Here is a 27,307-nt window from a genome sequence, read left to right as displayed (position 1 = left end):
AAATTCCCTTCTGCAATTGGTGGGGTTTTTTTAATACAAAAAGCTAAGGCTTTGTTAACTAATTTAATTTTCCACATTTTCCCAAGAGATTTAATATAGGACAGACTCTGCCTCTCAAATCAAAACTCCCAGTTGGGCTATATGGGAAAATTAATTCATAAGAAATTATAGAAGTGGAATACCAGAGGAATCAGTCGTTACTGTCAGAAGTAGACTTGGATAAAAGAGAAAACAAAGGAGGAAAAATTGCAAGCTCTCAAATTGTTTCCTGCAGTTTTCAATAATTGGCCCCTTTCAAAAACCTAAATGGAAAGGGAGACCCTTCAGCTTTAGATGTGACAAAAATAAAATTGCTGGCAGCCAGCTGGAGATCAGCAAGATTATTTAAAGATGCAGCAAGAAGAGGTAGCATATCATATGGGTACTTAGTATTCTTCTTATTAAAAGATGCTCTAATGCCACGTTCTACCCATCTTGCTTATGGGGACACTGCTAAACACTCAAGCTTCTGTTCCCTTCATGGTATATTACAATATTACTGTAGACCCTATTCAATTTGTTCTAAGCATTTTCACTCTTATTAAAGTTAACAGTATAGCAAGAATATACACATTTTAGTATTTAAGACACCCAGTATAGTTGGTATTGATATTCTTTGTTTCTCAGAAAATACAGATCAGAACATGTGAAGCCATCTTCATAATGCTAGAGACAATATAATTGTACAGATCTGAATTTATTTTACACCAATGTACATCAAGGAAAATATATGTTTTGGGTTTTTTTTGCTTCAAGTGTGCATTTTATATATAAATTACATTAATAACTTAATTTGTATATTTTAATATTAAAATAACATATGAACATATGGTATCAAAAACCAAGCTTGCAAGGCAATTATGAAACATTTTTTGCCTCATGTTGGTTGATGGACTGTCAACCAGGAATATTAAAAACCTGGTTTACTTGCAAAACAGTCAGGAAAAAATTCTTTTAAAATGCTTCCTTAATATTAAAGGGTCAATTCATTACTATGCAATAGCTCTTTCAATGCAAGATCTTATTCTTTACTCTCATTTTACAAAGTGTGTCTGAGCCATATTAAAAAATTAAGTAATTTAAAATTCATACAAGTCAGTTCACGATTCCCTAAACCTCTTCTGCTACCTGTACTAGCTTCTATGGCTCCTGGATTAAAAAGATGCCCATGTATAATTCTTAGATATCATGTTGTAAACATGTTTGGTGCTAGTTCTAGTGGAAATCATTTGAGCTTTTAACTTGATTAAAAATACTGAGTCAAAGCATGGCAAAATGCTGTTCTAACTGTTTGATGAGCAGTTGTGTATCTACATGATCTGGAAATGCTTCTTTTGACTTCTGAGCGGCTACGTAACTCCTCTGGAGATCCCCAACCTGCAAGAAACACATACGTGAACTGTCTAGACACAACCATTGCAGTATTTATTGCAGAGTCTCTGAGCACTATATATTTTGGTCATGATGCTTCTCCCACAAATGTATATGAATGTGATCCCAAGGCTGAAAAAATAAAATGAGAGAGGCCCACACACTAATGCAAGTGAGGGTTATTGGATGGAAAGGGACACAGTGCAGCAGGAGACTTCCATGTCATTTCCATACCACACAACACAGCGCCATGACAATTTCTTCAGAAAGGTTTCTGGAGGGAGAATTTGAGATCAGATGACCAGGGTCCTGGTTAGAGAGCCTGGGACTATTTGTAAACCATTGTTTTAAATTGGTTATTTGGGATTAGCAATCCAATTTTACCTAATTCAGGTGCAACTTCCATAGGTACCAACTATGTAAAAAGACCATGTGCATGGAGCAGGTTTTGGTCCTCTGTTGGCAAGTCTACATGTGCATTAATGTGCTGTTGTTACTGCACATTAAGTTTAGTACCTCTAATATGAGGTATTAACTAAATGCACAGTAACCAGAGCATGGTCTTTTCGTGATGCTGAATACGCAGTAGACTAATTCTACTGCGCATTAGCATGGCTTTTGCTGTGATGCACTAATGCACAGTAGAATTAGTCTACCGCACATTGTCTCATATAGATGTGCCAACTAAGTATGGAGAGTCATTGGCTGCCTATACATGTGCTCGGAGGTGGGGAGGTAAGGGGGATGTTTTCATTAGAAAGGTTCCCAAATTGCCACTGTAATTAAAAGGCTCACCAACAAGCTTTAGTTAAAGCACCCCTGTGGTCATTTTGAAACACAGCGGGCTTAATACATGTGATGCTAGAGTGTTCTAATTAAAACGCTAACGAGCATGTCTGTAGGCACCCATTTTTACACTTCACCTTGTGCTTCACACTGGAGAGGGTATATTTAATAATTAGGGGGTTATTTTTACTTTGATACTTATACATAAGCCTCTAACATTGGGCAGCCCAGCACTTACTAAAGAGTATAGCCTTGGAGGTAGCCAAGACAAAGAAATACCTTACCAAACTCGAGGACCTACACAAGCTGCTGTTTTTAATGCTACTGAGGATGTCATAGATTTTGGACTTGAGTTTGAAAGAAGTCTGAGTTCTCAGGCTGAGTTCATGCTGTTGTCTGTCTCCTAAACTTAACCCATAACATAAATGTTGTATCTGGAAACTTTTCAATAGAGAACAGTTCTCTGGCTGTGGACAGACATAACATTTAAAATGTTTTAAATGGCTATCATACAGACACATGTGCCCAATAAAAGGCTCTGAAGCATGGCAAAAATGTACCTGCTGCCTCCAGGTACTACTTTCTACTATTTCATTTTGGAACATGTGTAGCTTCATAGAAGTAGGGTTGGAAGGGACCTTGTAGATCATCAAGTCCAACCCCCTGCCCTAGGCAGGAGAGAAAACTGGGCTCAAATGACCCCAGCCAGGTAGACTTCAAGCCTCCTCTGTTTCCCACTGCCCAAGTGTAGCACTTGTCAGTATTGAAACCCATCCTATTTTTGTTAGCCCACCCCTGTAACCTGTCCAGGTCCTGCTGTAATCTATCTTTTCCTACTAGCGTGTCCACCTCACCCCAAATCTTGGTATCATCAGCAAATTTAAACAGGTTGCTTTTTACCCCGTCGTCCAAGTCACTAATAAAGAAATTGAACAGTGTGGGCCCAAGGACTGAGCCCTGGGGGACTCCACTGCCCACTTCCCTCCAGGTTGAAAAAGACCCATCTACCACTACCCTCTGAGTAAGACCCTTCAGCCAATTTCCAATCCATCTGGACTGTGTAGGCATCAATGCCACAGTCACTTAGTTTTCTGATGAGAATGGGGTGGGAGACAGTGTCAAAGGCCTTGCTGAAGTCCAGAAAAACTACATCCACTGCGACACCTGTGTGCGCTTTAGGTTGGTCCTCTAGGCATTCCACAATGCAGTGGTCCCCCACTGCCCCTAGTTTCACAGCAGTCTGGCTGTAACAGTGCCAGGAGTACTGATTTATGAGTAGGGAAGCAGAGCCATAGGTCCGGCCATCCACCTACTGCAGTCCCTGGCTGGAGAGCACCATTGCTATGCACTGGCACAATGGTTTTCAAGTGCGCTGGGAGGGTTACAGCAAGGGCTGTATGTCTGTCCACAGCTGAAATGTTCTATTTCTGAAAATTTTAAAGCCCCATCACACTGAAATCTTTCAAAATATTATGAGTGTCTGTGCCTGTAGTCTTGCATTTCTCTTCTAACAACCTTTTGCCAATTTATCTTTTAATTCAGTAACTGAAATGCCTCCTATGACAGAAGGTAAAAAGCAACATTCAAAGGCATAAAAGCTTAAAAACAGAATACTCTTCTATTCAATAAAATGTGGCACAAATCATAGAATCAGAGAAGTAGGGCTGGAGGGGACCTCCAGAGGTCTAGTCCAACCCCCAGTCTGAGGCACAATTATCCCTAATCAAACCATCCCGTAAAAACCATAATCTAAACTACATAAGGCTACCATCAACCCTGACACAACACAGGCCTAACACCCTAACCTGCCACAGGTATAGTGGGGGAGCCACAGCAGCTGATGTTTTTACTTCTGTGAAACATTGTCAATATAAGCTCAAAAGATCCTACGTAGAGGCTGTGCCCCCCACTACAAAGGAAGGCAAAAACCCCCACAGTCCATACCAGTCTGTCCAGAAGGTAAAATTCCTTCCAGACCCCAAATATGGTAATTGATCTGACCCTGAGCAGAGTGGCAAGACTTGCTAGCCAGTAACCTAAATAATTAACATTACTTAATATATTAAATGATTTTAAAAAATGAAATATTTGTGTTTCACTAAGCTTATGCAACATTAATGGAATTATTAAAGTATCTGTAAAACAAACATGCTCAAAAGAAAGCTTTGAATAACACTCTCAGTTCAAAGTCCCTCTCTGTTACAGTATAGACATACCAGTTTTATATAATGGTTAGACATTTTGTGTTTCTTTCTCTACCTCTTCAGAATCTTGTTGCATGAAAACCAAGATTTGTTCAGCTTTTAGATAACAGAAGAATAAAATAGCATGTTACCTTATCAGAGAGTGTTGCAAAATTAAAATGGGGCTCATACATATGAGGTGCTAAAGATGAAGCAGTCTGTAGCAAAGCTCTTGCCTATGTGGAAAAAAGCAAAAATATAGTGAAACAAATGGATGGGGAGGGACGCGAAGAAACAGCAGAAGGATAAAATGAGAATAATTTGTTCTGTAAGCACACTGTACTATGTTTTCCAATAAGCCTTTACTAATAACGCAGTCTTCAAATATACATGAGCAACATTCTCCAGTACATGCAGCATAATACAGTTTAATAAGACTGAAATTAATGGAAGCCTTGCTTGAGTTGGCAAGACAGGAGTGGATCCTTAATTATATAGGCAGTGCAGTACTAAATATCAAATAAAATAAATTACACACTCCTCCAGGAAAATTGATTTTAATTCCTACTGGACCTGGAAGTTACCCTGTCTTAAACACTGCATAATAAAGTAATAAGAGTTCCTTAAAACCTAAACTCTTATCCTTTGAAAAGGATGATTTCAGATGTCTTAGTAAATATATTCCCATTGGGTTTAAGAGATTTTCTCCATTTATTTTGCTATTACTTCCCTCCAAAACAGGGTGTTATAAGTCAGAGGCCTGACCTAAGTGAAACAGAAATGAACACTTTTCTGATATTATGCCATTTCTCCTCCATTCTCCCAGCAGCTTTGTTCCTCTGTATTGGTAGGGGATTCAAATTGACAAGAATTCTACTCTCTACAATGTTTGGAGAGCAGATTTTTCATCACTGTCTCCTGGGGGCTCACAAGAATGGATTCAGCAGGAGAGATGAAGGATGGCAAGATGTGCATATAAGCATCCACACTGCCAAATGACCCAGCATTCTGGTTTGTTCAGCCTAAATAGCTAAGAAATTAAGACTTCTGGAAAGCTGACAGCAAAACCGTTCTATGGTGGGGGAAGCCTTTGGGGAACAGATTTTTAAAATAAATTGTTAAAAGGATTTTTTTGAAGCTGTCAGACTTGACAGCATACTATTAAATATTGAACAGTCTGCTCAGTAGCCATCAGGCATCATCCTTCTCACTGAGAAGTGAGTTAGTATTAAATCTAACGAAAACATTAAAGCAGTGTAACGACTATGTCTATATAAGTATACAGGGTGCTGCAAATAATGCCACAATCGTAGCACAACAGAAAGGTCAACTTGTGATTCATCTCAGTTTTCTTATAAGAAGTTTGTTGGCATGTGAAATAAAAGGTACTTTTCATCAGACAGGCTTCTAAGCAATAGATGGCTATTTTTGGGGTGGTATGGGGAGAGGCCATGAATTTATTAAACCTTAACAGTATGATTTGGTACCCAATTTTACACCTTTGCAAGCATCTCCCAGCAGTCAAGTTGTTCTATACTTCGAACAATTCTGTAACTTACTGTTTGTCAAATATAGCCAACTTTGGCCACTGTCCTAGAAAAATGTAATAGCATCAAATGTTTCATTATTTTAACTTGAATTTTATCATCATTAGATAGCCTTAAACATTAGCCAATTATTTCTTTGCTATTCAATTTAATAATGTCAGCAAACTCATTGTGTATTTTCTTTTTGGTCAGATCTATTTCCTTGAGATGTTTTAAGGAAACAATTAACTACAAAACTAACAGCTGCAAAATTTCATGGATTACATGGGCCAAGCAAATTTTTCACCATTGCTGCCATTGCTGTTGAACAACATGCTAAGTAACTAGAAAAAGTTTGGTCTATACACACAGTAATGAAATACATTTATATAGGTAGAAAAACAAAAAAAATAACATTATGATGGTCATCCCTTGTTTTCAAGTTGTAATTTAGCCTTATCGATACTCGCTACCTCTCCCACTGTGGCTACATTTGGGATTCTAATGTATGTATGTTGTCTGAATATAAAACAAATTAAAACTGAACTTCATCTGTCACAGTATATATCAGTTTGAGGATATACTTAAATGTTACCTTGGTGATTGCTAGAATACTTGCTGCTTAGGAGGCAATTTACATACGTACTGTACATCATACTGTAGTTCATGTATGCATCATAAATCCATCAGAGCAGTTTTGCAGCTAATGCAAAAAGATTAATAGACCCTACTGAGGGCCTAACTAGGGTGCTGCCACGGAGTACTTAAGGCACTTTGCTCCAGAATCAGGAGGCAAATTTAAGCCTGGTTTTGGGCTCATTGAAGGCTGTTTTCCCTCCACTTCTCTGAGCCCCATCCCTTCACTGCCCTACCCATCAACCCACACCTGGAGGTGCTGGGGCAACCAATTCAGCCAGACATGCTAGTTACATTGCTTCTTTGGAATGCTGCTTATTACACTAACTGGCGTGTAGGCCCATTGGGGGCTATTCTGATTACTTTTGCACGTAAACTGCATGAAAGTCAAATGGCATGTGTATCACTACATACAGATACATGCAACATACTATATAGATTGGGCAAGTTGAGTAAACCAAGCTCTCACTGACTTCAGAGATGCTAGAAAGAGCCTTGCCAGAAAGCATAGTTTCTGTAAAACCTGTCATTTTTTTGGATTACACCACATTCTCACGTGAAAACATGCTATTATCTAGTTATGTTCAGGGTCCCAATGGTACAAAGGTACCCGTAAAATGGTGACTGTCACTGTATATGAATTTCTCTATATATATTTCCAGTGCGATAGCACAGGCTGTTATTAGTGTTGGGATTTCCATGGAACTCCATATAAAAAAAAATACAATTTATTTAAGATACCGATACCCAAGTTCAGGTTTCTGGCTGTTAGTGACTTTCCTCCTCTCGGCGTACTGAAAGCCTTGCCACTCACATTTCACAGAGATGCTCACTTTCCATCTCCTGTATTCTATTGGGGTGCCTGCTCCAGTAAATTATCCATGGGATAATCTGGATGCTCTGATTATTCAGACCACACAATTTTCATCTTTTTTTTTTTTCCTTTCTGGGCTACCATTTTTATTCATTTATTTATGGATTTATTTTACAAAAAAATACCCTAGTTTCCCATCATTGTCTACTCTGTGTTCCTGTTGGTTAAAGATCTTGCTAACGCAAATAAAGAGATGGGACACCAAACTTAGAAACAGGGTTACTCCGTCAACCCAGGAGCCAAATTCCTTTGACAGCTTGGTCATTTGAGCAGTTCTAACCACTCAAACTTAAGAAAAATTTCAAGAATCAGTGTGAGGGGCAAGCCCACTTACATATTCTAGGCTGGCAAGGCTGCCATGAATGCTGGCCAGGTAACTTGCAGCATGATCATCCCGAGTCACCAGATTGGGTGCATGGTTGCCCAGATATCCTGATCTGAACCTAGCATAGTTTCCTGAGAGTGCTGTCTGATTAAATGCTGGTGCATTTACTACTAGGCAGTCAGCTTCACTTGTGTGTTTTTCTGTGAACCAATGAAGTCCCTGTCACTAAGCCTCATCCCCCCCCCTCCTCCCCCGGGGGGCTTAACCTGCTGCAAGTTCTCCCATGTGGAGTAGCAGGCTAAAACTGAACATTAAAGATAAAAATTCCCTGAATTATAGTTCCTAGGACACCACTAGCACTGTTTGCCTTTAGCTAGCACCTGGTCTAGTGTGGCCTGCTATGAAGATCCAGAGGCTCTCTCAAACATGTGGCTGAGCTAGACTTCACCTCCAAGCAAACTATATCTAACTGATTTTTCACTCACCACAAACTAAATTTCCCTGAGAGCAAGGCATTACACAGGGTTCAAAACAAGCACAGATTTAAAGTTTGACACCAACCTGCTCAGTGTGACCTTTTCGCATCTCCAGCACAGCCAAGTTGTTGTAAGCTTCTGCATGGTCATTGTTACTGGCTAGGGTAAGCTTGAAGCACTGGTAAGCCAAATTCAGGTCCCCTATTCCCTAAAAATAAGTTTTGTTTGTTTACTCATCAAAAAGTTGAATGTTATATACATTTTAGGTTGTTGAGAAGATCGTTTAATCAGATTTGCTGTTGTAGAATAAAATATTAACTTCAATACAAACAAGAACTTTCTTACTAGTTGTTCTCATGTATCTGTTCTTTCCTCCCTGTATAGAAAAAAGTGGTCTAGGAGTGCTGCTTACACTCTGGTTAGTGCAAACATCAATACCTCCTGTTCACTAATGTTTCTCTATATCATGAATCCAAGTAATAAAAATGTTAGGTCACCTTGAAACTGACACTGGCAAATACCTACATCATGGTACGTTTTAAATTCTAGGTATGTCAGACTCTGTATTTAAGGGTCTCCTCCTAATCCGACTGACTTTAGTCGGAGCACGGTCGGGGCCTAAATAGTGAACACATAATAACACAACAACAGCATTACTTGGAAGCATATTCCAAGGCATTGTGTAACCCAGTTTGGTGTTCTCTTTCAAAACGAAAGGATTTTACCAAGAAAGCTGCGAAAGCTGTAGTCAATGAACATAGACCAGTAAGTAGCATAAACAATTTTGTTTTATATTTAGAAATGTATATTTAAACTGTAAATTTGTTAAGAAAGTAAACAGTAACAAATCAGAGGTACACATGCCTTTTCGTTAAGGCAGCACTGGGTGGTTCAGAGAAGCACAAGCTTTTGGAGGCAACAACCTACTTTGTCAGATGCTATGAATGGACTCTTCACTTTGGAAAGGAGAAGGCTGAGAGGGGATATGATAAAGGTCTATAAAATCATGAAGGGTTGTGGACCTAGTGAACAAGGAACTGTTGTTCACCAAGTCCCAGCATACTAGAAGTAGGGGGCATCTACTGAAATGAGTAGGTGACATGTTTAAAACTAACAAGAGGAAGTACTATTTTATACAATGCGTAAACTTGTGGAATTCATTGCTACAGGAAGTGTAGAAGCAGACAGCATTGCCAGGTTCAAAAAGGGACTGGAAAAATTCATGAATGAATGGATATTGAACAAAATGGTTGAAGATGTTTCCTTTGGCATCTCTAACCCAATAAATGGTGGCTGCCGGGGAAGGTACTGAAATAGGGGATAGATTGCTTTAGAGATGTCCGGCTCAATGCTTTCCCCCTGCAGCATCCACACCTGCCACTGTCAGAGACGGGGTACATGAACCGTTGGTCTGACCTAGTATGCACTTCTTATGTTATGACTTGCAGAAAGTAAGTGTTCTGGGGTTCTGCTTTCTTAAGTCCATTCATGGCACTTGATGAAGTAGGCTGTTGCCTGTGAAAGCTTGTGCCTCTCTGAACATTTGTCTCAGGTGCCACCATCCCTTGCCTTCTGCCTGACTGCAGACTAACACAGTTAACTCTCTCTCCTGCCTTTTCATACATTACTCTGAGTTCTCATTATAGTTCCATAAAAAAATATATCCTATAGCATATGGCATTATAAAACTCTCATCTCTGTTAAGAAGTAGCTGCATTTGAATTTTCTGTTTCTCAAGTGGAATGGCACTGGAACAAGTTCCATCAAATGCAGTTTTGTTTGAATAAGAGGTGTTTATTTCAGCAAGATGTATGCCAGGCTCTGAAAGAATGAAAAATTATCCTCTCTTTGGTGTTTTTCTGTGTTTTGAATTGATGGTAAACCCATAACTACTATGTGATATAATTTATTCTGTATTATAGTAGACTTTAAACTGTATTTTCTTTATATTAACACATTCAGTCTATCATACCAATTCCTGCTATAGCATTGTTATAGTTTTATAGAATGAAAAAACACTTAGAAGATATTTCAGATATTCATACCACAGCCACGTGTCCCAAATTGTACCAAACATCTGCTGCCTCCTCCTCATTTTCAGCTAAAGAAAGTGCACGTTCAAATGAGGTCAGAGTCATGTCATATTGCTGGGCATAGAAGCAACAAAGGCCCAAATTGTTGAAAAGTTGGCAGTTATAAATACCCATCTGCAGGAGTCGCCTAGTTTGAGAGAACATATTTGTTGTTTTATTTATTTTCTTAAGATTAATTGCATGAATTCCATTCAAAATAGAAAGACTCCTCCCTGCTCCTGCCCTCACCATGTCTCACTCTACCCCAACAGGATTAGGAAAGACTAAGTATATTACCTAACAATACTTGGAACTAAACCAAAAAAACTAATTTAAAGCACACATGAATTTTTAAAAAAATCTGCAGTTAGTCTTTTGCTTGGTAAAGATGTATCATTTCTGTCTTGTCCCTTCAGTGGACTTATTTTCTGTGAACAGAATCAAATTATGTGAATTTTTCTGTGCAAATTATAAAGTAGAACACTTTGGCTTTTCAAATATACTGGTTCATTTGATTTTACTTTAAGTCATGAGGTTTGGCTATATCCTTGCCCTGATCCATCTTTTCTTTTGGCAGCTTTACCAGCTGAGCTTTATGAAGTTTTAATTGGCTGCAGTCGCTTCTTTTTACACTCCAGGGTGCTGGACCATGGTGTTTTTCAAAAGACCGTGCAACTCTTAATACAAGCTGTTATGTGCCTCCTGAATATGAATGGAGGTAAGAGTTGGATCCTATGGCTGCTTACAGAGGTTAATACCCCCTCCTCCCCGCCGCAAACCCCAGCACTTTAAAACTGGCATGCTCTCATGTCGAGCCCAGCACATACCCAGAAGAGGCATCATATTAGTTGGCCTGGCTCACCCAATGTTTGTATAAATTAGGCAATTTTCTAGGGCTTTTTTGGCACTTTTATTTAATAGATGATTGAATCAGCTTCAGATAAAAGCGTCAAAAAGGCCCACTGAAGCACCTGATCGATACAGGTGTTGGGCGAGCCGAGTCCAAGTAACGCAATGCCTCTTCCAGCAAAGCATGGGGTTTTTTGTTTTTTGGGGGTTTTTTTTTTTGGGGGGGGGGGGGGGAGAAGGTTGAAATCTGTAAGCAGCCTATGTTTCCAGATCACACCATACTTTTTTAGTCCCTTCTCACTTTTTTTTTTTTAATCAGTCAGGTAATCAACAATTGTGATACTTTTGTGTTTTATTTCATATGTATAAAATGCTTAAATATAACTACCATATTATTAATATAAAAGATGTTTTAGAGTAGGCATGCTGGTGATTATTTTCTCTAGCTCTTCCACCCCTTTCTATTAATGCATTCAAGTATTTTTTCTTGGTGATACCAGTATTAAAAATATCATTCTTAATGCTTATCTAATAGATGCACCTGTAAAACCGCAGTGCTATCTCAGGTTGGTCTGAATAAAAGTGGTTACTGCCAATGCATGCAATGGCTTCCACATGAGTGTTGTCTTGTTTTAAGACATCTTTGTAGTACTCTGCAGCTGAGGAGATATTGTTCATTTCCTGAAAATAAAAAATTGCATTTATAAGATACTTATTTTGAAGCCACTAGTAATTTTTATTTGTACCACTTATGATAATCTTTATACTGTTTAATCTGCTGAGTTCATTAGAGCTCATAGATAAAAACACTAAAAAACTAGCACCCTTTAAGGCTGATTTCTGTGTCCTGTTCTCTGAACATAAAGTATAACCTACATTTTGACTTCATAGTAAAATATACACTGATTTAAATGAGTATAATGCCAGAAAACATTTTACTGATTCTAAATCATGGATTAATAGCACCCAATTGTGACAAGTACACTTAAAGGTACATCTGGTGTTTTCCAAAGTCTGTTTACAATAGTTACTGTGTGCAAATGCTGTTTATACATGCCATGGCAACTCCAGCATTGTATGATAGTTCCAGGCTGCAGGACTCATACTCTGAATTGTTTACCCAGGTATACCCTCTAAAATTGTAATGTTTTGTGGAATGGTTACCTTCAAAGTACCATCCTTTCTTGCATATAACCCACAGTTTCCCCCTACCCCCTGTACCTAGCTGATAGAAATTGGGGTGTGCACTATGTATGAAAAATGCTGTTCACTATGTGTTCAGAAATTTGGCAGCAGGAAAGCAGTGGCACCATTAATTGCTGAACCTCTAGGAGGTTTGCATTGCCAAATTTCCAGACTCATGAGGAACCCTTCAGGTCAGATGACATGACCCTGAACACCAGACTGGGCTGGTGCACAGGGTCAGTCCATGGCTTGACCCAGCACACTGCATCTGGGGCTGCATACCGCGTCAGACTGGACTCAAAACGTTTAAAAATTCATATAATATGGCCACAAAGACAATGGTACAACTATTATTCCAATTTATCTCTCTCTAAAGAACTCAAAGCACTTTAAAATGGAATTAGATTTGTGCTTGGAGAACACAGGTGAGTTGGAAGATACCAGATATGGCTCTTGGACAAAGAATGCATGATTTCCTTCTGCACATTTATGTTTGATATAGCATCACTACCATCTGTCAGCGTTCAAGGTAAACTATATACATCAGTATTCCTGCTTTTAATGATTGCTTTCTGTTTATGCAAAATGAGATCTTATTATATCTACCTACAATGAAATAATTCTTAAAATTAGTTCTATTTAAAAAACCCCTACTATTTAAGCAATAAAACATTTACACTTTAGTGATTTTTCCTAACTTAATTAATTCAAAGCAACTTATGGTACTAATAAATGTAGCACAGATCTGCAGACTATCCTGCAGTTTAATCCTACCAACAGGCTACTGGTGACTCAAACATGTGTTTCTTCTGTTTTAGACCAATGAACTTTATGAACCATACACAAACCTGTCTGGAAATAAACCCACATTAAATCCAGTGATTTGTTTCTGTACATCCGAAAAGGAAACACATGATCCATCTGGTATAGCTAACTACTGGAACAAAAAAACCTGCAAAGAAATCTTGATTTTCATAGACACTTTTTTTTTTTGTATAACATAACTTGTACTGTTAGCAACACAGCATTTTGTTAGTAATAAGCAGAGTGACTTTCTGATGACCATGCAAATATACTGAAGTCCTACTTCTTTTTTTTTATTTAGGAAGCTAACCTTCTCTGTGTTAGAGGCCACATAATATGTACATACCTCATGGATTCTAGCAATCCCACAGAGGAGGGTCACTTCTCCAGGAAATCGATCTAATCCTTGCTTGAAAAGATTTAAAGCTGTCAAAGGTTGATCCAAGCGCAAATACACCTAAGAAAATAAAGGTGTGTAAAAATATGCCGTCTAAATGCCATGACTTGTATGATTTTACAGCTCTCTGACAAAAATAAGAATTATCTGCTGGGAGGCAGACAAGCAGTTTTGTTTGTGTGTACATGTGCTAAAAGAATAGACAGAATACGTGTGTGTATTAATTTTGCATGGTAACCATATGTTCAAATGAAGTTCATATAAGCATTAAGGGAAAAATATTGGCAATTTTCACTACATCTTTTACTACAAAAATTACATTTGAGCTGCACAAGAGACATTCTCTTCTATAGTTTTCTAAATTATCTACATTGTATACTGGTGCCACTTTAGAGATAGTAAATATTTACTTTAATACTAAAGCATTATGTGATAGGATTTTTTGCCTTTTGAAAAAAACTGGTCTCCAGGAGTGATATGAGTGGAAAAACCCCATGAGGTTCCGTTTTAAATTAAGCGCATTTAAAGTTCATAAAATGAGAGATCAACACGAATAGTTACATTTCTTTAGTCAACTAGAGCATAGCACAGAAAAGCAATATTTGCAAGCTTTCTTCATTTTGTGCCTACAAGTCTTGGTCAGATTTAGACAAGATACTCTCTAGTAATTCAGTCTCCCTGGCCCTCTCTATCAGCAACAGAAAACAAAGAGAATGCTGACACATGCTAACTGTCATGAGTCCTGTAAATACTAGACTGAGGGCACTGACTGTTATTGCACAGACCATTTAAGTAGCAGTCAGATGGTGCAAATTTCAGATACTACTGCCCTTGAACCCATTTTTAAGTTGGGAAAAAAACCATTTTGTAAGTGAATCACTCAAGCTATCCAAATCACCAGTGGCACAGCCAGTGCATATAGCTATACCAGTGATTCTTAACCAGGGTGCCATGAGTTCCTTGTAAGGGTGCCATTCAAAGCTGCACAATATTAGCACTGTTGGGTATAAAAACCACCTACACATGATTTACAAAATCAACCCATAAGACTACAAATAATGTCGAAAACATTCTGCCCTGTTCTGGTCTTTCTGAGTTCTTTGCAACAGAAGAACAGCTCTAGTATTTTTCTGCAGCCAAGAAATGACTGGAAGCTAGGTGCTGGCATTTTCTAAGGGGTGCCTTCAGTCTAACACAGTTGAGAATCACTGGGCTACACACATTTCAGAACGAAGCAAAATCTCTTGAGAAAGCTTCTTCTAGTGGAATGACATTTTAATATAATGCTTGATCCATCAACAATGGAAAATGAGCTGGCATTGCTGCTCTCATTTAACATAATGGTAAAGCAGTGGAGCAAAGCACCAATAGTGCATCATAAATTAAAGCACCACCACAACTAGCAACAATTCTACTTCAACAACTATACTTTTGGATATCCTGTACAAAATTTTGAGTGGAATTCGTTATTGTCACAATTTTTAATTAACTGTATGCAAGATATGCTATTTAACACATACACAAAACAATCTTCTTTGAATAGTGATAGTGAGGCGATTTTAATGATGGCATATGTTTCTTCAGTAAGGGTCTGCAATTTTAAGCTGATCACTACAAAAGCAGTGGTAATTGTAATACTAGAATTAGCGCAGTAAAGCTGATATTTGCCTAGCATAGTGGTTCTCAAGTTCTTTAGACTCAAAGCACCACTCAACAGATTTGAAGAACTTCTAGATAGATTTGAGGAACCCCTGAAAAAATGCTAGGTCTTTGTTTTCACTCTTTTTGACTAAAGAAGAATTTAGCAATTCTTTTGTTGTAATGAACTCGGATTACAACAAGTGAGAATTTTTTTAACGTTATGAATTCCCATGTGAAGTCTCTGGGCATTTCCAGATAAGTGCGCACGTGTGGTATGTAACAGCGCAGACCCATCTGTGGCACTGCAAACTGCACGTGCTGTTCATGCAGGCATTCACCATGCTGCTAACTTGCAGCGCAGCAGGGTTTTTTGGACACTGGGACATCCCAGTGTCAAAAAAACCCCTGCATCTGAAAAAAGCAGGGTAGTGCATGTGGTGGCAGCCTGGCCAGCTGCAGCCATGCTCCGTGCACTGGATTGCTGCTGCTGGAGCCCTGGAAAGCCCCCAGGACCCCAGGTAAGGCTGCTGGCCCCAGCCTCCCCTACCCCACCTGGGGCACTTGCCACATGCCAGAGCGCACGTACATGAGCATTCCTTGGGGGCAAGTAGCAGCAGCACAACTATGTGCTACTGCTGTTTGTCCCTGGGGAAACGCACATGCACACTTATCTGGATGCACCCTCTGGGTTTATCTTGTGAATCATGTTTGTGTACCCAACAGTGCTCACTTTGTATGGTACCTTTGAAAGGATTTGGGGGCATCCCAGGATTAGCGTTCCCTCTAAGCTGCGCAGTGTGCATGGCTGCGCAGGCATGCCTGGCAGCGTGGCATGAGCATACCTGTGCAGCCACACACGCCACACAGCTTAGATGGAACGCTGTCCAGGATGCCATGGCACCCTGGCTGAGACTCACTGGCTCAGCATCTCCTCTATTAAGATGAAAAAGTAATACCTGCCTGGGAGGAAAGGAATAGGAAAGAATGACACTGACTTTTTTTTTTCTTTGGATGCTTGTCTAGACCCTGACAGTTGATAGTGTCACTTGGTACAAAGTACACATTTTAAGCAGTGGGACACCAAGGGTGCCTATACATGAGCAGGGAGGCTGCTCCAACGTGTTGTAATTACTGATTAATCAAGTCTGCAGGAGCATGGTAATTACCATGCTCCAGCAGCCTCCAGAGTCTCATGTATCAGCATCCACACTATGCAAAATGTTGGTGGGGTCGCTTTATCTAAACCTTGTTGAATGAAGTGCCCCCACCATCATTTTTAAGTGTGTGGACACCGATACACAAGATTCTGGAGGCTGCTAGAGCGCGGTAATTTACTGTGCCCCCACAGTAATTTAAAGTGGTGAACGAGCTTTAGATAAAGCACCCCCACTGCCATTTTGAAGTGCAGGGATGCTGATACACAAGACGCTCCAGGCACTTTTAAATACAGCAGCTCTCAGAGCCACTCTAATTATAGTCCCCCTCATCCCCCCTCCCAGAGTACATGTATAAATGCCCCAACAGTCTACTGCTAGCACCCTCCATCTGTGGATGTCACTATTGTATCTAAAGCAATCTTGAAAACATTCGTCATAAAAGTTGTCAGTTTCAGCAGTTTCTGATGAACATCTGCATTAAGTCTCAAACTATAAAAAAAAAAATGGCCCCATTTTGTTTGTCACACTCATTTTGCTTTCTTTAATTAACATTTAAGATTATTTTATTACTTCTCTTACCAACTGTTTCTTACAAATCAAATCTCCACAAAATGCTGCAGAAAAGAGAATACATGGCAGCAAAGTATAACTCTTTAAACAGCAAGGGTATAGGGTATGGGTTGGTTGTTTTACTCAAGCATCTGAGAAATGAATAATTTATATAAGTCTTCCCCAATAAGTTCAACATGTCATACCATATCTTCATATATCCCTTAACTTACCATATGATGATGATTTTAGACTGGATTTTTAAGAATCAATTATGTACTAGGCTAGCTGTGAAGTCTAGCTTTCTTCTATAGCATGAGAAAGACTGTATACCTGAGGGATCGATATTTCCTGACATATTCAGCTTTTCTCTACATAATGATTTTGAAGTCTGACATACTGGGTTCTTCTATGACTGACAGGGAGCGTTTAGTTGTCCCCACTGCCTCCCCCCTTTCTCCCTCCTGAGGTCTGAGAATGCCTGTGTTTTGATGAATTTTTTTTAACCTCCGCTAAACTACCCTGTCTGTCCTTTAAACAATAATTCTCAAGAGTCTTTGCTTTCACCTTTTTTTTTAAGTTAATAGCTGTTGCAACTTACAGAACCATTGAAATGTATCTGATAATGTTGCATGTGCCAGAGTCTGGAGAAAATCTGATGCAAAACTTTGGTAAACTGCCTCAACCGTTTTCCATAGCTATTAGGTCTGTGTGAAGTTTCAGTCTCTGATTCAATTCAGTGGAGATTCAGTCTGATTCAGCGGCTGAATCTCTGAATCCAGCTGGAATCAGGAGACCCTTTAAGCTCTCCAAATCAAATCGGAACCCTCTGAATCGATTTGGAGAGATTTGACGATTCAGTCATAGACACAGATTTAAATGTTTTTTCTACATACCTCAAGGTACCAGGCGGTTCATGAACACTGAGATGGTGGGGCAGATGGAGTGCCCCAGAGGAGCGCGGGGGGTCCCCAGCACACTCAGCAGTGGACCCAAAAGTGGACCAGAAGCACTTTCGGTCCTCTTCTGGGTTCACCGTGGAGTCTGAGGGGGACTCCCCCCACAACCTGGCAACTGGTGCTTTCTGGGTATGGGTGGGCACCCAGGGTCTCCCTGTGGCCGATCGCTGAGCTGGGTGGGGAGTGTCCACTACCGAGCACACGGGCGGCCCCCCCGCACTCCTGTGGGATGCTCCATCCGCCCTACCATCTCAGCATTCACGAGCTGTGCCTGGTACCTTGAGGTATGTAGAAAAAACATTTAAAGCTGTGTCTATGGTCAAATAGCAGATTCTCCAAATGAGCATCGAATCTTCAGATTTGGATTTGGCCGAATTGAATTGGGACAGTGATCTGAATCAACTAATTGAACTACTGTCCCGATTCAGGCCAAATTCTAATCCAAATCGAATACAGCCTGTTTTGCACACCCCTAATAGCTATGTATTCAGGGCTTGTTTTCTCTGCATTGAAAGGGTGAACTGTAATTTAAGTTTTACCTCAATCCAGTATGTATCCAGATACAATCATAGGTCAGCTATGTTGAAGAAGGTGGGCGTCAAGTGCTGCTGCTAAGCTAATGCATTGGGGATGCAGTAACTTGAGTTACGACAGCTTGTCAGCTGCTAATCCAATCACTCCCCCAATCTACTCATCCAGAGTAGCTCACATATTTTGTAGTGCATCTGAACTCTCCTGAACTCGAGTGATCGTGCTGTAGAAGTATGGTAAAACACCACTTTATGAAGAACAAAGCAATCCCTCTCAGAGTGCTTCTTTTGGGTACACTGTTAACGGCTTGAATAGGAGCAAGACACCTAATTTCATTCTTCTGAAATTGAGTGGGGAAATCAACTTTCAGATAATAATTCTTGTGTTTAGACTGTGGCACTTGTTCTGCTAATATATGACTACCTTTCCTTTGACAGAACTTTCAGTTTTAAGGGTTTTGACTGCTACCAGTAAGTGAGAATATCCAGTCTCTGAACAGTATGCAAGGGCTTAGGACAGGTATTGAAGGAAAGAATAATCAAGCATACAGAAAATGAAGAAAACACAATATGAGTTTATCCAAGGAAGAGTTTGAATAACTTAATAATCTTATATGATAAAATAACTGACTTAATCGATAAGGACAAATGTTGTGGACTTAATTTATCTAGATCTGAGTAAAGCTTTTACTGCCATGCTTCAGGGGGAAAAAAAGCTAAACTGGAGAGGACAGGGATCAACACTACAAGGAGTGTTAGCTTAAAGGTGGAGGAGTTGGCTCAAAAGCGGTCTACAATGGGTTATACAGAAAGATGATCTGTGTGAAAGTAGAGTGGTTCCCAGTGGCATTTCTCAGGGATCAGTCTTAGTACCTCTCTGGTTTTAACATGGTCATCAGTGACTGTGGTACTGGAACTTGATGTTCTCATAAAAAGTGTAGATAATAGTAAATTGAGGGGTACTTCCAATACAGAAGAGGACCAGTTTATTACATAGGAGGATTGTGGAATCTTGTGGAATAGAACATTAGGCCTGGCAGATGTTAATCATGTGATGGGATCTGAGGAATTTTATTCTGGATCCCAAAAATTGCATGTCTTGCCATGCCAGATGTGCAAGGAAGCATGATTTTTGGGATCTAGGATAAATTCCTCAGATCTCATCACATGTCTGCCAGGACTTGCGTGAGTAGCTCCCTGTTGCAAAACCGCCATATGCTGGGACCTTTAAAAGGTATATGTGAAGCCCAAAAGCCTGGCTACATATGTGCCTTTTAAACACAGTCATGGGCAGGGAGCTCCCCAATCCCAAACTCCCTATGCATTCGAACTTTCAAAAAATATATGGGTAGCCATGTTGCATGTGTTCCTTTTTAAACACGCTAGCCTTAAAACTTTAGAGCCAACTGAGGAAACAGATATCTGGGTTCTTGACTGACTATAGGATGACCATAAACCAACAGTGATACAGATGTGAAAAAGGAAAATGCAATTGTAGGATGTATTAAGCAAGCTATATTCAGGAGAGACAAAGAAGTACTAGTACAAGGCACTGGCAAGACCCTCTATTCAGGGTACTGTGTGCCACTGATCAGCAGTGATCAAAAAGATTAACTTTAACTGGAATGGTTATAAAGAAGGGACACTAATATAGTTAAGACAAAAGAGACTTTTTCTTATGAACACTAAAGTAACTTGGCATGTTTAACTTTACAATGGGGCTGGGGTTGTGCAGGTGCTAAGGTGCATGGTTGACAGCCCAGAGGTCACAAGTTCCAGGCCACAGCAGAAATGCTCATGGTGCAGCCCTGTCAGATTTCAATGACTCTGGAAATTCTGCTAAATATCTTGTCACAAGGACACGAGGAAAGAAATTTAACAATAATGGAGACTGAGAAGGAAATATGATTTAATTTTTTTTTTACATTCATGGAATGAATAATAGGAAGGGAAAAGAGCTTTTAGGGGTAAAAAAAAAAACAACTCAAGATCAAATAGCTAAAAATTGGCTATGCATGCATTTTAGATTGGAAATTAAAAGATTTCTAACGGTCAGAGAAGTGAAGTTTTGGAATGGTCTTCTCAACAAAGTAGTGTGGGGCCGTGACTACCTTAAGAGTGATCTCAATACGTTTATGGAAGGAGTAGTTTGGCAGTACAGAGAATTCTTGGTTCAACAATCAATATGCATGATATGTGGAATCAAGTAATTGCAATCCCCATGTTGGAAATAATTTTCTCTTCATTGGGTGCATCTGCATATGTATTTAAACATGACTCAATTTAAATGCGCATCAAGCTAATGCTCATTAAATGATTTTTGGCAGGTGTCTACATGTGTAGGGACTTGGCACTGAAGTTAGTGCCAAGTCCCTGCAGCCCCGCTATGTGCGCCTAGTGGCTGGGCAGACCCAGCACTAAAGTTAGTGCTGGGTTGCATCTACATGTGCATGAATGTGCTTTAACGAATCATGCTTAAATTTGATACCTGTATTTGCAGGTATTAAATTTAGGTGCCATTAGCCCAATTTCATTATTTTAAATGCACATTAAGGGTGCTTATGTGTATGTGTGTACCTGTAATACACATTAAATTAGGCTAATGTGCATTAACATGTCTTGTGTAGACGCACCCCTATGGAAAGGATCTGGGAATCCCATGCTTCAGAGCTCTTGCTGGTTTCCAGTTAGCCATTTTTTCCACCTCATGAATGTCACTGGATTTTATGTTGTTGTCCATGGGGTGTGGGATAGGGACAAGGTCCCCATCAACTTTGCGCCTGGCGGGTCTGTGCTGTGAGGGAAAAGCCTTGTTATTTCCGCAGAATCAGCCAGCAGCAATTGCCCAGTTCTTGCCTGCTACATCTTGATGTAATTTGTAGATATTGAGAGGTGTTCTCCTACTGAAAGTATGCTACAAGGATATTAGGCCTGTCCCTCCTAGGGCTCCAACCTCCCCTTATACCCCAGCCAAATGCCAACCAGCTGTTATGATATTGTGGGAGACTACCAGTTGTTAACAGATGTTCTACGATTTTTCTCTTCCTTTTTCCTAGGCTCAGGATCTCTTTCTGTGCTCCTTCTGGATGGAGAGGTCAGGTTTGATCCAGGAGAATATCAGGAAAATATCACCTCTGGAGCAAAAAGGGAACTGCAACCATCATTGGGCAGGACAGCCCAGGTAAGTATTAGTCATTGACAGCATTCAGAATGCTATGCGCTTTCTGTTCTTTTTCTTTCTTTCTTTCTTTCTTTCTCTCTCTTTTTTTTTTTTTTTAAAAGGTACAGATCCGTTTCCCCTGGGCTGAAGAACACTCCTTGTCCAGACACAAACCACAGATAAGAACAAATTAAGTTGAAGAAAAAAACAAAAGAAAACTAATGGCAGATAGATGGTTTCTTTGCTCCTACAGCGATTCAATAACACTTACATGGTTCAGGGTATCTTCCCCTTTCACAATCAGGCCCAAAATCAATCAGTTCCCACCCACTATATTATATAATCATAACTTAAATGCAAGAGAAAAAAGAAAAAAAACCCAAAACAACCTTCTGTCAGTCTGAGAGGCTTGCAGCTGCTCCAACTTTTCCTGGTTCTCTGGTCTCCCTGTTCAAAGGACACTGCAGAGTGCAGCTCCCATAGTTAGAGGTCCTCCCAGTTCCAAGACCGGAATCTGGTCTTCTCCCCATCCCTTGGGTTCACACCACTGGAGTTCAGGTGGAATAGACAGAACTTGCCTGATTTCCCCATGCATCTTCTCTCCCTTCCAGTGCAGCTCCTCTACCAGAAGTAGGGCATTGGGTGCAGGAAACTCCAATTTGGAAGGACCAGTGACGATGGCATTCTGGCAGCTGTGGCGTTCCCTGAATAAGCAATGCTTCCTGCTGGTCTGGTAAGTTTTCCCAGTTTTCCTCCCATTTCTGTGAAGAGGTGGAGGAAGCCTCTTCACAGCTGTACATTTTTTTTTTTTTTTTGTTTCCAGTCTTCCTTTGAATCATAGGGACACTAGTCTAGCTAAGGCTATGGGGGTTTGATGGGGACATGCTGAAGGTCTTGCAGGTACTTTGAAAACCCAGAGGTTCCTGGTCAGAAATTCTTGCTCTTCTGCTAGTTATACCAATTAACAAATTTGGTGTCACAAAGTATTTCCCCCCCTAGGCCATGTTCTTGCCTCCCCTGATTTTAGCTATGGCACGTAGCATGTTCTTGGTGTTTCTGGTTTTGTGCCTTGTGGTTGAAGGTTTGAGGTGACAGTTTTGGAGAATCCTTGGGTAAATGGTTGCCTATGAATGCAGGGAACAGGACTTAGTGGCCCAAAATGGCCCCTTCCAGACCTGTCTTTTGATTTCATAAGTGAAATCAATTTCTAGCTTCCTTTAGTTACATTTATTGGTTTCCTAGGAGACTGCAGACAGCTACACTGTTTTTATGTATAGCAGCTCCCATCATCCTGCAGCTATAGAGTCCTGATTGTTATTTGTTGTGGAAGAGAACACAATAAGGTAGCAGAGACAGTATCCTTAGACTTGTACATTCCCCAAAGAAATCCTGTTTAGCCCTCAAAACCAGTACTTTTTTCCCCCCAAGCACTCTCTTAACACAAACTGTCAAATCCACATATACATCACAATCTAAACCAGAGATTTATTTTTCCTACTCCAGTATTTTATCATATTTTGATGTTAAAGTATCAGAATAAGGCAAACTAAGGGAAATGCATAATAAAACAAACATTCTTTAAAAATAAGCTTCATGCTAACATAGTTTTAACTATTTTCTGGAATGCATGTCTTAAAAAAAACCCCTCTCACTCTAATTTGGGCTAGTTCTGATGCTTAGCTTAAACTTGTTCTGACAGAAGACTGGTTTACTATTTTAAAAGGAAATTGTAAAGCTATTAAATCAGTGTGTGTGTCAAGTTAGACCTTCTCAGCCTGCTGGCCCCTGGATTTTCAGAGATATATTAGAATTTAAATTTATTTTAAAACAAGTACATTCTGTTTGAATTGGAAAAATCTACTTACTTTTGCCAAATATAGTATTGTATCTATCATGTCTTGTTGCTTGAGAGCCGACTTAAATTGTTTTTCAGCTTCGCGATATAATCCTAACCTAAGAAATGCATAGAAAATATTTTTTTTGTTCAAAATTAATAAAATAAATTATTAAGCAATAAAGTTCTATAGGTTAACACCATACATGGGGTTTAATTAAAATGCCAAAGCTCACATTCTGAATTGGTTTTCTTTAAAAGTTCACATTATTCTCACATACATCCACTTACAAAATTTAAAGGATGCCAAATCAAGTGTTCAAATGTTACGAAGCGGGCAATGAAGGGTAACTGTGAAAGCTTAATTCAATCCCCATGCCTGGGCACACCTGTTTTATAGGCAAATTATATGACCTCATACTATATTTTTCCACAGGGCTCCTGCCTCATCCAGGGCAGAATGGACTGTACTCACTTAACAAGCAGTTTATTTAATATCTTATTTTCTGTTCATTGTTCAGAGCATGGTCCCAAGCTTTATTTATTGTAAACTGTTCAAACCCTGCTCTGAATACAGAATTACTAATTTCCTTGTGGACTTTTTCTATGGCGCGTAGCATTCTAGTCTCCAAGTTCTTTACAAACATTAATTTATTTTTTCCTCAGCGTGGTAAAATATAGGGGTATTATCTTCTTCTCTGCAGATGGAGGAACTGACAAATTTTGTTTGTCTAATTTGAAAAACCCAGGACTTGACATTTCATTATATAGCACTTCATTTGTTCAATGTACATTTCCTGTTTAACATTAGTTGCAGCTGAGTTTTCAGCACTTTTCCAAATGCTAGAGAGTCTCAAATTAGGTACCCAGGAACACAGGGTTAGCAATCGGCTCTGAAAAGTTTGTTGTAGCACATGGGAATTCTATAGTACAGGGAATCTAGTTGTGCAGGGCAGGATTCACCTAAAAGGAGATCATTATTTATCTCCTGCAATCTTCTGGCTTATTTATTTTTCACATTCCAGTCATTTCAGCAAATAAATCAGGGATCTTACACACAGGTCTTCTTCACTACATGGATCTAACTCATCCCAGAGCAAGTCTATCTTTTGTGCTAAATGAGACAAGTCTTGAGGCAAAAAACAATATGCAACCATGTAATACCATGTTATAGAATACACATAGTAATATATGATGGCCAAATTCAAGAGATACAGTCAAGCGCTAGACTTTACAATCTTAACATAATTTGTGTGTGGGTATGGGTGTTGTAGGGGGGGTTTCGGGGGGAGGGAGAAGAGGAGGAATGTGTGTTTATTTTTAGTTTTTATTAAAAAGCAGACCAAAGAAGGATGTCTTGCATTTGAGAGCTTGTCTAACTTTATCTGCGCTATACAGTTGGTCCAACAAAAGATATCACTCTAAGAAATCCCTGCCTCTAACTGAAAAAACAAACAAATTCTGTCATGTCATCAAGTTGACAACCAGATGGCTCATCATCATTTAGATCGGGGTGGGCAAAACGTGGCCTGAGGGCCAGGTGTAGCCCTCCAGACCATTCTATCTGACCCGTGGGGCCCCTAAAAAATTTAGAAAATTAATATTAATTTGATGGCTTGACGACACTCAGTAAGTGGCCCTCTACCCAAAATAATTGCCTGCCCCTGATTTAGATCCTTAAGCCCATTGCTCAGACCACTGCCACTTGAACTGCATGAACAACAGGCAGCAATAGTAGGTTGTTATCCTCTGTGTAAACCTGCAGTGTACACAGATGGGGCAATCTGCTGGTACGTTTCACAGATGCCAGCTGACTGCAGAGGAACAGTGAGGCTCGGGAACTTCTTATTCCATTCCAGGGGACTCTAGTGATCACTGACTTTTCTAGGTTCCCCATCTTCTCCTTTCCCTCCAACCTGTCCCAAGTTCTATCTCTATCTCTGTTTCCCCTTATTGGCTCCTTATCCCAATCCTATTCTCTCATTTCAGTCTCTGGTGTCCTCACTTAACCTGTCCCAGTTCCCCTACTCCTAGCCCCTCCTCTGATCTTTTTCTCTTTCCCCCATGCCCATGTCACCTGGTCTTCCTTTCCAAGCTTCTTATTCAATCAGTGGCTTTCCCCTGACCAACTTGGCTGCTTGTTCCAGTTTATTTGCCTTGCCAGTTCCAATTCTGTTCCAGTTGTTGCCCTTAGGCTCCCTGCTTGATCTCAGTTTTCACTGCTCCCTCTCTCTCCTTGCTTAGCTAAGCTGCGATGTACCCAGTCCCAGTTCCACATTTCCACCTATCATATTTCACTTACAAGCTTGCTTTTCATCCCTTCATGCCTTACTCCAAGCTACCCCTCTACTCCAGGTCCAGCTCTTATACCATCATAGCATTTGAATCTGGCAGTTTCATCTTCCCTGCTGCCAGCAGGGAAGCGATCAAAAGAACTACAGAGACAGTATCTCTGCTCTCAGTTCCAATCCCCTTACCTAATAAATCTCAAAGCATCCCAGAGCTGAACTATAGGGAAAATCCTACTTGGGCTCCTGCAATGTTGTTAGAATCCTGGACACAAATCACACTCCCATCAAATGTCAAGTCAAGTCCCAGCCCCAAAGCATGCTGAAGCCTCTCGAAGAGAAGCATTCAAGAATGTTTTCCTCTTAAGGGTAAACTCATCTTGCTCTCAGAAATTGCTGAATAGTTTTTGTTTGTTGTTGGGTTGATTTTTTTTTTTTTGGAAGGGGGGGGTGGGGGGGGGGGGAAGATCCATCTGAGGTGAATATCCAGTGTGAAATGATAAAGCCCAACTTAATTGTTTGACAAGGCAAGATTATCTCCTGCTCTCTCAGTCCTCTACCAAGTATAACAAATTAAAGGAGGAAACTTAAACATAAATTTGACAGTTAACTTTTCCACCATATATAAGCAGTATAGCAAGGATTTCCCCAAATCCTTAAAGGCTGGCAATATAATCTCATGTCTTCTTACATTTCCCAAACTTCTAATGATGTGCCAAAGAAACAACATTTTAAAGCTGAGTTTTCAAACATGGCTCCCAATTTGGGGATACATACTGAGGCTGGCTTGCCCTATTTATCTCTCAGCCTCTGGGGAACATATGACATATAAGCCTGGAACAATTTTTCACCTGAAGAGCTTTAACTTATCTGCCTTCACAGCTATGATATTTTATTACTATATAGTAAGATATTTCATAGTGATCCTTAAGTGGCATAGCAACTATAAAGCATCACAAATGAAAAGGACTGAATCACTTCTACTGTTGTTAAAGTAACTTTATCACTTCCACATTATCCTCTTTCCTCCTGCCAGCCAAACAGTGTGTACATTTAGGGAGCAAAGAAATATGGCAGATCGCTATCATTATTATTCTTTATGCTGCAAGCATATAAATTGTTTGGATGATTTACCCTCCCCAGCCCACTTGATAAATATAATGAAAGTGACAAATGATCCCCTCCTAAGCCCAATTAAAACAACATCTAACCTACTCTCCACAAAATTTCAAACTACATTTAATGATGATGAAAATTTTTATTAGTTTGGGCAGCTGAAACAAAGCAATGGGCTTAGGCATACAACGTGGAATTTTAAAGGGCTTTGTTTTCCTGACTAGTGCCTATAAACTACTACTTTACCCCCTACAAGATTTATGAGATAATGCTTTGACTATGCAGCATTCAGTAAGACACCCGCATTTCTTACGTGTGAAATATGTACAGCTGCTCTGGAAGAAGTCGGGGGGGGCTTCAACACCTGTTTGACTTTTGGAAGAGCTTAAAGTAAACACTTCACACTGGATCCTCTCACCAGGTTAAAGTCTTCGTTAGAAGTTAATTTCTCAGCCTGAAACTGCAATACTAGTTTCAATCTATTGACTTTGTGTAGCATTATACCAATAAATCTTTGCACTTATTTAAGTGCTTTTCATTTGAGGAAGTT

At 39.8% G+C, this 27,307-nt stretch overlaps 1 protein-coding gene across 1 annotated transcript in view; it reads right to left on the bottom strand.

The window, feature by feature from the left end:
- Positions 1-717: 717 nt before the first annotated feature.
- Positions 718-27,307, bottom strand: part of LOC102563857 (tetratricopeptide repeat protein 8) — a 36,077-nt gene continuing 9,487 nt past the window's right edge. The window contains exons 5-12 of the mRNA XM_059723157.1: positions 23,385-23,472; positions 22,098-22,280; positions 13,473-13,583; positions 11,679-11,818; positions 10,262-10,436; positions 8,302-8,424; positions 4,532-4,615; positions 718-1,416 (exon numbers count right to left, since the gene is read on the bottom strand). Of these exons, the coding sequence (XP_059579140.1) occupies positions 1,300-1,416; positions 4,532-4,615; positions 8,302-8,424; positions 10,262-10,436; positions 11,679-11,818; positions 13,473-13,583; positions 22,098-22,280; positions 23,385-23,472 (1,021 nt within the window). The 3' untranslated portion in view covers positions 718-1,299. The remainder of the gene's footprint in view (positions 1,417-4,531; positions 4,616-8,301; positions 8,425-10,261; positions 10,437-11,678; positions 11,819-13,472; positions 13,584-22,097; positions 22,281-23,384; positions 23,473-27,307) is intronic.

This window comes from Alligator mississippiensis, chromosome 2 (genome assembly GCF_030867095.1).
Source record: "Alligator mississippiensis isolate rAllMis1 chromosome 2, rAllMis1, whole genome shotgun sequence".
In the NCBI taxonomy this organism is placed as follows: domain Eukaryota; kingdom Metazoa; phylum Chordata; order Crocodylia; family Alligatoridae; genus Alligator; species Alligator mississippiensis.
Note: the sequence above shows the minus strand (reverse complement) of the source record. Positions and strands in the feature narration are given on the sequence as shown.